Source organism: Camelus dromedarius, chromosome 5 (genome assembly GCF_036321535.1).
Source record: "Camelus dromedarius isolate mCamDro1 chromosome 5, mCamDro1.pat, whole genome shotgun sequence".
Classification (NCBI taxonomy): domain Eukaryota; kingdom Metazoa; phylum Chordata; class Mammalia; order Artiodactyla; family Camelidae; genus Camelus; species Camelus dromedarius.
The window spans coordinates 59,606,997-59,618,213 of NC_087440.1; the positions used below are offsets into that span (position 1 = coordinate 59,606,997).

The following is an 11,217-nucleotide window of genomic DNA, read 5'->3' on the forward strand; positions in this document are numbered from 1 at the left end:
CACCTTGGACTTCCAGAACAAAGGCCTTTTAGAAGCACAAAGCATCATTATTAATGACACATCATTTGCAGTTTTCATCAGTAATGTAAGGTTTCAGCCACTTTAATGGGACCTTAGTTAAGAGCTCAATATGGAAAGCAAGGCTATTAGGGAAGGTTCTTGACAGTAATACCTTTTACTTCTAAGGAAAAAGATAAATCACACACTCAAATTGATCAAAAAGACAGGCTGAGAGGTTCAGAGGTGAGCCACCATCCGCTTACTGAATTTCTCAAAGGTCTTGTCATCAGTGGGTCCGCTGGCGGGCTCTGCCCTCTGCAGTGGGCTGCCTTCGCAGCCAAGATCCCCATTCTAGACACCCTGCTGGCCCAGAAAAATGCCTTGTGCTCCAAACCTCACCTTTCCCTTGGATTACCCCTCTCCTCTCCCTCTGCACCCCCAGTCCGTGTTGGGTTTCACCTCCTCAGGACTTTGCTCTGTCCAATGGCTCAGCCAAGTGCATGAAATAAAGGAATGCCACCTTGCTGTGGGAACTAATTTAGCCCTAAAGGTGAGAATCATAACGCCACATGGCAAACCAGTGGGGAAGTATTTTTTCCTGAATACTCATTGCCTGTCTTATCAGGGAAATTATGGGGGATGGTGTATAGAGTCAATGCTATTTGCAATTTTTGCAAATTCTTTACACAAAGTGCTACTCTCATGTAATATCTCTCCAGGACCTTAATGGGTTTCAGTTAGATTCATTAAGACCTTTTTTAATGACACTTCATAAATGAGTTTGCTTTTGTGGGAGGGAAATTATGATAACTTCTCCTGGGGAAAAAAAATGAAGTTAAACTTTTTTTTTAAAATGTTGTCATCTAAAATCAGTCAGCCGTTTTAGCTGCAGGGAAAAAAAATCAGAATGCAAAGAAATGCCCGATAAAAATAAAGGAAGAGGGAATTTACTGTTTTTACAGTTAACTGATGACTTATATCCAGGGGCATGTAAGGAACTGATTACACTGCAGCTCTACCAATAACTCTCTTTGGGAATTTACTCCAGATTGTTGAGATCCCCAGTGACAAGAAGAGAACAGAGATTATGAGGTAGAAAGGGTTGTGGTTATATAGTGTGAACTGTTACTTGTTACTAAAGGAAATCACAGACTGTTATTCTGTCTCTGATTTTTAACTACGGTTGTTTAGTTGATTTGATTCTGGAGATTCTTGGAAAGTCTTTCTTGTTATATTATTCTGTTTGGGGAGTTCCCGCCAACCACATTAATGTCTCTTTTGTTTGTGATTTATTTCACAAGCACATTTCTAGTCCTATTGTTGAGGTTCACTCTTTTCTGTCTCATTCCAGATGACAGAGCTCTAGCTAGGAGGTATTTTTTTGGACAACATGAAAATTCAAGCCCAGCTAGAATCCTACAATGCCAAACAAAATGCTACAGCACAGGAAAATATTTCACTTTTTGTTTTTAATGTTCCTGAGGTTTTTGTAGTCCAAAATACCCAACAAATAATTGCCATTTAGAATCTGAGTAAGGGGGAGGGTATAGCTCAAGTGGTAGAGCACTTGTCTAGCAGGCACAAGGTCCTGGGTTCAATCCCCAGTACCTCCTCCAAAAATAAGTAAACTTAATTACCTCCCTCCCCCAGCCAAAAAAAAAAAAAGAAAAAAAGAAAGAAAAGAATCTGAGTAAAATGCAGAAATAGAGAAGATTGCTGCAATCACATTCTGTAGTAACTGTTAATACTGAAAATTATTAGAAATTGACCATTTTACCAGATTCAAACAATAGTTGAAGATTGTCTCATTTGTACTACACATTGATCTTGATATAAGTTCAAATTCTATTGATTCTGTTGATATAAGTTCAAGTTCACTTTAAGTTTTATTCTGAAAGATGATTTTCTTGCTGCATTATAAACCTAATAACAAATGAGCAAAGTGGTTGGTATTGGTATGTTTTTTAATGTTTGTGCCTTTAAGATCATAGTTCGAAAGAATTAAGCAAACACGATAACAAAGGAAATGCAAACATAACCTTTATTCTCTTTCAAAAACCCAGAGAACAGAGCCTGGAACCGTACTCATTGATTTAATCAGAATACCTTAAGTTTTGTAGTCTCATTTAAAATTTTACAGCAATAGAATTAATATTGTAAAAATGATAGCAAAAGACATGGTTGCTCTCAACTACATAGTAAAAAAATGTGGTAAATTTTCTTATCCATCATAAAGAAGGGCTAGGCTAGTGAGCTGCTCAATCAAACATTCATAATAAATAAAAATTACTCTATATACATATGATCATATATTCATAGGCTAAAACCACAGTACGAAATCTAACAATAAAATTGTGTCACATTCAAGAGTTGGGAAGCCAATAGATAGGAATTATAAAACATTTTTTGTTTTGTGGGGCAGAATCCCTTAAATCACAACTGCTTCAAAAGATCTGAGACAGACTTTGGTGAATATGCCTGCTGTCTATTGATGATTAATTTTCAAAGAACTAGAATAGAGTAAAATAAAATGAAAGTAAATTATTCAATACAGATCAATATTTTTGACAACTTAAAAAAAAAAGGAATTCAAGGTCTTGCACTGCTTCACAGGCATGAGCAAAAATTGTAGCATTTGGGAAGTAGCCGTAATAGAGAACAGGCACCAAGAATTCTGATAGAAAACCAAATAACTGTTTGCTTTCAGTAAATAAACTGGTTAAGATGATCTCACTTTTTTGAGTTACTTTCTCATAAAAGTCCATTTTCTTAGAATAACTTTATAAATATGAGAATGATTCTAGAGTAGTCAGAGTTGAGCATCATCTCAAAGGTTCAAATAATTCTTAAGGTTCTAGTTTATGTAAGGCTCTATTCCCTCGCATGCATTCAAACATATTACTACAGACAAACATGCTTCATTTGAGAACATAGATTAAATTTTTTTCTTAGACCCAAGGGGAAAGGTACAAATGTAGCCCTTTCTAAGCATAAAAAAATCATTTAGATGACAGAGGACTGAGTCAGGAGATGTAGATATGACTTTAGGGAAATCACTTTCGCTTTAAGATCCCTTCCAGCTATCTTATTCTAAGGTTAGAACATCCCCTCTGAGCTATACAAACTGACCTGGTATTTTCAAACTTCTACACGGTACTTGATTAAAAAAAATATATATATATGTAATATATATGTAACATATATGTAATATATGTAAATTCCTCACACTCAAATATCAAATGAATTGATACAAACCCCACTATACAAATCTGTATGCCAGGGAGCTGTCTTTACTCATTCGTGGAGAAGTGCCAGACCAAACCTACAGCATTCAGCTTGTCATTGCCACTGGTAACAAATAACTACCTGAAAAACTGGACGCAGTGATTGCTTCAGGCCCAGCCTCAGACACACGAGGAAACTGGGAAGCAGGCAGTGTTCTACTTGCTCCCTGGTTCAGGCCACTGATTCCCAAACTTGAGGCAATACAGTGGAAATCTGCAGATGGGTCTCTTAAAACTGCAGCTTGGAGGATCTCACTGCAGCCTTGCTGTGTTAGAATCTCTGGGGATGAGGCCTCCTCATCTACCTAACATTTTTAACCAGTATGTTCTCCCCAACCCCTCCATGCCTCTGCAGGTTACTTGGGGGCTTCACTCTCTACCTCAAACCGCCCCCGCCCCCAACGCCTGCTAAAAGAAAAGAAAACCACTGTGCTGTGGTGGTTAAATCTCTAGAGTCAGGAGCTAAGGAGTAGCTGCTAGATCTCTAACGAGATGTTTAACTTCTCTGGTCTGTCTCTTTATCAGATGGGAATTGAATAAGAGGAGTCTCTAACCGTCCCTTCTGCTCTCAAAGAACCTAGCGTGTCAACTCGGTAAATCCTGAAGGACGTGGGGACAATTTGCAGGGACTTCTCACTCTAGCAGTTCGAACACCCCGGAAGAGTCCAGAAGCTCCCAGTTGGGTTTAACTCCCCTCTCTCTGGTCCCCTAATCCACAACAGGAGGCGAAGTGAGGCAAGGTTGGAACTGGGTGAGAGTCGAGAGGGAGAAGCCAAAAGAAGCTTGCAAGACAATTTTGGCAAGAAGCAGAAAGGATACTCTGAAAGCAAGAATTACTCCTCGTCCTCGTCCTCGTCGTTCTGGTCCTGGTAGCGAATGTAGACGACCAGCATGACAAAGCCCATGAGGATGCAGAGGGAGCCGACCACCAGGTAGGCGATGCCCAGGAACGGGTTCTTGCCGCCCATCCACGAGATGCTGCTGAAGATGATGAGCTTGTGGCCGCCGAAGGCGCGCACCGGGTAGTTGTAGGTGATGTTGACGCGGTAGGCGCCCCGCGGCAGCCCGGTCGAGTAGTTGCCCTGGCGGATGCGCGCGTACAGCTTGCGGAACGTGGGCAGCGCCGCCGTGCGCATCCACACCACGAAGTCCTGGTTGATGAAGCCGGTGTTGTTGGGATCGGTGCTGAGATCGTAGACCGGCCGGTGCCAGTTGGGCGGGGGCGCTGTGCCCTGGAAGGCCAGCGCCAGGCTGCCATTCACCAGCGGCGGATTGCGGAACTTGACGTGGTAGTCGGTCCACCAGGCGATGCCGGTGCGGTCGAGCGGCACCTCGACGTAGGGCCCACCGGCCCGGCGCTGGTGCCACAGGGAGAAGGAGTCGTTGAAGAGGCTGTTGGCGATGGCGCCGCAGGGCGCGATGGGCAGGCCGGCCGCGCTGAGCTGGTAGGGGGCGCACTCGTTGGCCGGGTGGCGCAGCGCGCTCGGCAGCCCGCTCAGCTGCTCGTCGTCGCGGGACACGCCGTAGCGCCGGTAGTTCTGGTAGAAGTTGGTCAGCTCGTAGTAGAGATACACGGGGCCCTGGAAGAGCTCGGGCAGCGAAAAGTACCAGGCGCAAGAGCAGCGGGGCGGCGGCGAGCGGCCCTGGCCGGCCGCGGCGCACACCGAGCAGTTGCTGGTGCCCAGGTCGCCGGTGTAGTCGTACTCGAGCTCCTTGATGCCGTTGGAGGAGTAGTAGAGGCCCAGCCCCAGGCCGATGAAGGCCAGGCCGGCGCAGAAGAAGAGCGGCAGCGCGATGCTGGCAGACAGCAGCGGCTGCCAGGCGGGGAGGCGCTGCTGCGTGAACGCGGTGTTGTCGGGCTGGTGGGCGCCCCGGGCCGTGGCGCTCCAGGTCATGGCGGCCCCGGGGACCCACGGAGGGTCGCCGTCACCTCCGCGCCGGGTGAGCCCGGGGCTACTCCCGGGGCAGGTTTCCGCCGGCTCAGGTGAGTTCGTGCCCCGGCCCCGCCTCCGGCCCCCGCACAGGTGCGTCTCAGTTCCAGGTTCTTCGTGCTGTGACCGGACCCCTCAGTTCCGCCTCGGCCAAGGTGATGCGGCCGGCTCCGCCCCTGCTGGTAATCCGGAGCCGCGCCCCGCCTCTTCGGAGGTGAGCTGGGCGGGCTCACCTGGCTGGCTTGGGGCTCACTTTTCCTCTCGATCCAGGTGGGTCCGGACGCCAGCTCCTCCTCCCCGAGGTGAATGGCGGCCCAGGCTGCCTCTGAGTGGCTCATACCTTGCTCAGGTAACTCCTTCCCTTCCGCCTTCCAAGTGACTATAGTGCCTGGGCCAGTCTTGACCGACATGGTAGGAGCTGCAACCTTCAGCACAAAGTTCCACTGAGCGTGCATCCTGGAGACTTGAAGATTTCAGATAATTAATCCTCTTTTATCTGAACGGAAATAAAAGCGTCTCTAGACCCTCTTGTCTTTGTAGATTCACTTATGAACCCCCTTTCAGTCAACTCAGCCACAAATTGTAAGGCCCGAGGGGATTGCATTACGGTAAATCTGTTCCGGATTCAATGTCTGCATTTAAATTCTAGCATATACTTTTCAAGGGAAAATGATTTTCCGGCCAGGTGCCCCAATCTGGCTGTATAACTAAGAAAAGTGGAAAGTTCTTCTCTAAAAATAAAATGAGACTTAAAAAAAGAGAATCAAAGAAGGCAAGAGGTTCAGAGCCTTTAAATGTCTCTCTAGCTAGTGGAAAAACCACACAAGGAGAAAAATGCACTGGAATCCTTGTGATTTTTTTTTCTTTTTCAGAATATTTCCATGACTGGAAAAAGGCTGGATCCAAAGTCCCCAAAGACCCAGCTGCTGTCCACAGTCAAAGATGTTGGGACTGTTTGGCTTAAGGAGGAACTACAAGGATTTATAGGACTTAGGGCAAAAAAACCCAAATTAGGTCTGAACATTGCTTGGGATTCTGGCTTTTATATCTCAGTTGGTACAATATACACAAGGGGGTATCAGATCAATTCAAGTTGGTGCTAAATCCTCCTTAGGTATTCATTCAGGTGTTCCTGCCTCTCCTCCAGCTCATAAAATACAAATTAATTAAATAATTTCTATATTATACTTCTGCACCTAGAATAATACATTACATTCAGCAGTTATTCAAAACCCATTGAAATTTGGGAGGTTAAAATACTTGCTTAATTAAACAACAGGTTTGTTTTTTTTTTAAGCATCTTCCATGTGTCACCCCTATGCTAAGCAATGTAGAAGACAGAAGAGAATTAGACTGAAAAGGACCCTTGAGCTCAAGGCATTTGCAATCTGACAAGGGTCATATTACTTATAAGTAGGAAAGAATCAACATTGCCAATAGATGGCATGTACTCAAGTACCAAATTATACTCTGTAAGAATGATACCAAAGTTAAAAAGTAATATTATTATAATAATGGAAAAGTCATTCCATCTCATTGAATGGAATGAGTGCAGGTTGAAAACTTCAGCTGTTCAAGAACACTAGGGAGACCCAGATGACCTGAATTCCACTTCCCTCACTTCTAATCCTACCTCAAGAGAGGAAATCCCAGCGTTGTCCATAGGTTCCTATACTGTGAGCCAGTCTCCACTACACCTTTTTTTCAACAAGGTAAAATAGTAAACAGTTCTCTGTATCATTTTGGTGGCTTCCACCCACCCCTATATCATTGAGTCATCAGGTGGCTTGATATTTGAGTCCACAAATCTAGTCTCTAGGAAGGAATTCAGTTCCCCCAACTTAATCTAGTGGATTTTAAGTCTAACAACTGCCCTGCCACCACTTTTCTGAAGCCCTCCTGTGGAGCTGAGAGCCTTGCCAGCTCTGCTCTCCCTGGATGACCTGAAGGCATCCATTTATTCATTCCAATAACTAAGGTAACACTAGAGTGTTCCGAAGCAGAGAATATATCAAGACAGGGAATGGTCAACAGGGTAAAACCCAGCTGAGGGTTCAGCGAGGTAAGAGGTGAATTTGTGGGAACAATTTGGGTGGTGGGATGGGAGGAGTCTGGCTTTCTCCGGGGAGGGAAAGAAGACAGGGAGATGGCCAGAGTAGGACAACACTCCTTTCAGAAGTGTCGGGGAGGGGGGGAGAAAGGCAAGTTGTCATCATTTAGAAGAGCATGTATCCCAAGGGAAAGGCTTCTTTATAGATGACAGCTAGGGTTTATTCTGGGGGAAAAAGATAACAGCTCAGTCAAGGTTGAAGAGAGGAGCAGGAAGCTCATGGATGGTACAAAGGCAGGAGTAGTCAGGAGGCGCTGGGTCCAGAGGGCAGGTGCAGGGTCAGCTCATCTCTGAACCTGGAGGGCAGGGAGTAAATACGGATGCAGAATGCAAGTGGGCTTTGGGCTCGGCTCAAGTGGAGACTAGTTTAATGTAAGAATTTCTTTCTGTGCAGTAAAAGGCATTGGGGGAGCGAAGAGAAAGCACAAGATCAGGGAAGGCTGCAAAGAGGAGGAGAGGGAACTAGCCGGGGTTACGTTGAAGGGATGCTGGATGGCTTCGTCTAGGAGAGTCCTGTAACCCAGGCTAGGAGAAGGCAGGTGATCGGATGTATGCAATGCATGAGGGTTTTCAGCACAGGTGAACTGCAGATAAAGGCTTAGGACACTGCACTTATTGTGGGGGGCTTGGCTAAAGTGATAGGCCTTAGTATCTAAGCAGAAAAGCGAAGAAAATGAAGCAAAGCTGGGGAGTCAAAAGAAAGCGTGGGGACTAGCAGACTGGCAGTCCTAACTGTGTTAACGAGTAGGTGGCCTGAAAGCTGGGAGGGGAAAAATCCTGGTGTGTGATGGGATGTTAGAGATTTTGCAGGTTGAGCAGTGCCAAGATCCATGTATATATCATATTTTCCCTACCAGCTTCTAAGTTCCGAGAGGTCAAGGACTGGTATACATTGCTGTGTCCCTCAGAGTTCAGTGCATAACAAGGGCTCTGACTTCATGTATTTCATTTGGTTATATGTTATCATGATGCATGAAAGGACACTTGGTTCATGTAAACTCTTCCCAGTCCTAACAAAGAAATGGGTTCATTCGAAACAATTCTTTATTGCATCTCTTTATTATGAAGAGAACTCAAAATGAACGAAAAAGGCATTCCCAACCCCAATACTCCTAAAAATCACTTTATTTTCCATTTTATTTTCTGGATTTTATCCATAGAATTATTTAATTTTTAATTGATTATAATTATGAAAAAAATATAATTATTATCATTCTCTGTGTTAAATTACCTCCTTATGGAATGATATGAAGAATAAAATAAATATTTTTGTTTCTTCATAATTTTTAAAATAGTTCCAAAATTCATAGGTCTGCCATATTTAACTACTCTCTTGTTGTTGGGCATGCAGATTATTTCAAGTTTTTCAGTATTCCAAAGACTATGGTAGTAGATATCTTTTTGCTTATAACCTTCTATTTTATATTACTTCCTTAGGATAAATTTCTAAAAGTAGGAAAGGGGCTTAAAAGTCAAACCTGTTAAAGATGCATACTGCTAGAGTCTTTAGTGCTGCCATGACATTGTCTACTTTGCTACACTCACCAAAATTTTGCCTCCAAAATCAATTGTTAACCACAGAATATATTTAGTCTGTGCTAATAAACTATCTGATACTAGGAGAAGCAGTATAGGATAGGGGGAAAAATTACCTCACATTAAAGAAGTCCAAGTTCTACTCTAAAGTTCATCAAGAAATAGCTGTGTGACCTTTGTTAAATTGCTTAACTTCTCTGATCTCCTCATTGCTTACCTGTATGTGAGTGTTTGCCAAAATGATAGTATCTCTTTCAATGCAAAGATATTTGTTCCTAATCATCCCAAGAGGTCTTCCTTGCACAGACTCATTGAATAAATAGTGAACATTTCTTGAGGACCTACTGTGGGCCAGTCACTCTGTAGGCACTTCATATATAGTATCTCATTCACACCTCGAACCTAGGTGGTAGGTACTACTATTATAATACCCATCGAACTGATGCAGGATCTAGGCTAAGGAAATGGAGGCTGGCCAAGTTCTTACAGAGGTAAGTGGGAGACTGGGGAGTCTAAGGGATACTAAATTCCAGCGTCCTACATTTCCAGTCACCACACTGTAATGCCTGGGCATACGTCCTTTTAAAAGAACCCCAAAGACTTGAACCAGTTTTTAGTGTTGCAGGTCTTTTATACCCCAAAGATAAGAAAATTCTGTCCATTTATGCGTAGTCCCGGGACATCTGAGTTGCCTTACTTTTGTTGAACAAAAGCTTTTGTTTGGAAGCCAACTTTTGTTCAGCATGTCTATTTCTCTTGCTAAAGTAAAAATAACTTCACTTGTCTGGCTGTACTCAGCTTTTGCATTTATTTCACTTAATTCATGACTATTTATCTTACCGAAATAGAGCCAAGGGTTTTTAATTGGCATTCCCTTATATAAGTTTATACTGTGCAGAATTGTTGCATATTACTCTGCCCATGGGGCAGCTTTTATTTAAAAGGAATCAAATTAAAGTGCTTCATAAAATTACAGCATGTGTTCAGAAAAGTTTGAAAAAATCCACTGTGCCTGGACTTCATTTTTCATTAAGAACTGTATTCAGCAGACTTCCTGTTTTAAAAATTATGGGGTGGTACCCCCTAGTGGAAGATGCAGAGAAACTTCAGTGAATGAATACTGTAAGCATTGGAGGCAGAAAAGATAGACAGGAATTCTTTCCACTCCTTGCTGCAGTAAGTCATTAACTTACTGGGAAACAATGGAGGTCAATTGTGAGCAGAATTGGGTAATCTGAGCTGCAGAGGGCAGTAAAAAATGAACAATGGGACTGAGATAGGTGACAATAGGTCTTAGGTAGCCTAGGCGTTCACTATGGAATGGCCAGGTTAAAAGACTAGCCAAGTCAGCAGGGATGGAATTGGACTTGAACTGTGTATATGGAGTTTGGTTGTAGGAATTGTGCTTGGTGAGTTGGCAGGAGAGAGACCCAAAATATCAGGAGGACAAGTTGGATGACAGAAGTGAGATAGAGGGTAAGGAAGGGCTTTGTAACTAGAAATAAGAAAGAGTTAAATCAAAACTGAATTGGGCTATCCAGGGTGAAAGGTGAGAGGGACATATGCCAGGGTGAGGATGGGAAGAGGGAGGGGACGCCTACAGAGCAGTGTCTATGGAACCAGCCCGTCCATTGAGGCTAGAGCCCACCCTCCCCTGCCATCCCCACCTCCCTGCCGGAGTGAAACTCACTGGTTTGGGGCTGGCCCCACTGAGAAGTGTAGTATACACGCTGGCTTTCCCTTTCACACAGTGACAGTATCTAGTTGAAACTCAGGAATTCCTCACTATGTATTAGGAGTGAATAGTTAAACATTTAAAAAATTCAACAAGTTATCAGATTGTGACATTGAATAAAGTAGATATCCGTCATCACGCAAAGCCCTGTATTCTAACACCCATAACCTCAGGAGGAGGAGAGACATCTTCGGAAAAATTGAAGTGCTGAGGAGAGATGTGCCTTAGATGTTCCTTCCTGTTTGATACACATACTTTCAATGCCATTATCTAGGTCACTGATTCAAAAGTTTAAATACCTTGGCCCAGAACCTGGGAACCTGTTCTTGTCATGGGTGCTGATCAATACGACTTGTTAATATTCAATCTGGAGACTGTGTTACCCTTGGAGACTGCAGGGGCCCCTGACCTTTCCTTCTGAAACATGAATTTTAAGTGGTTGGGTTTAAAACTTTAGGGTTTTTTTCCTGTAAGAAGGATACTGTGAGGAGAACTGCATCGTGACTAAGACCCTAGACGATATTTCCTCAGCGGTTCCCGCACTGGCCAGGTAGCAACATCACTGGAGGCAGAGGAGTGGTGGTTAAAAAGATACATTTCCCAGAGTCTGATTCTTGCCAC

The 11,217-nt window shown here is 43.8% G+C and overlaps 1 protein-coding gene across 1 annotated transcript; it reads right to left on the minus strand.

Annotated features, from left to right (window-relative positions):
• Positions 1-2,023: 2,023 nt before the first annotated feature.
• TMEM30B (transmembrane protein 30B) lies at positions 2,024-5,453 on the minus strand. Its single transcript, XM_010976677.3, has one exon. The coding sequence runs from the start codon at positions 5,177-5,179 to the stop codon at positions 4,118-4,120; it is 1,062 nt and encodes a 353-aa protein (XP_010974979.1). The 5' UTR covers positions 5,180-5,453; the 3' UTR covers positions 2,024-4,117.
• Positions 5,454-11,217: the final 5,764 nt, after the last annotated feature.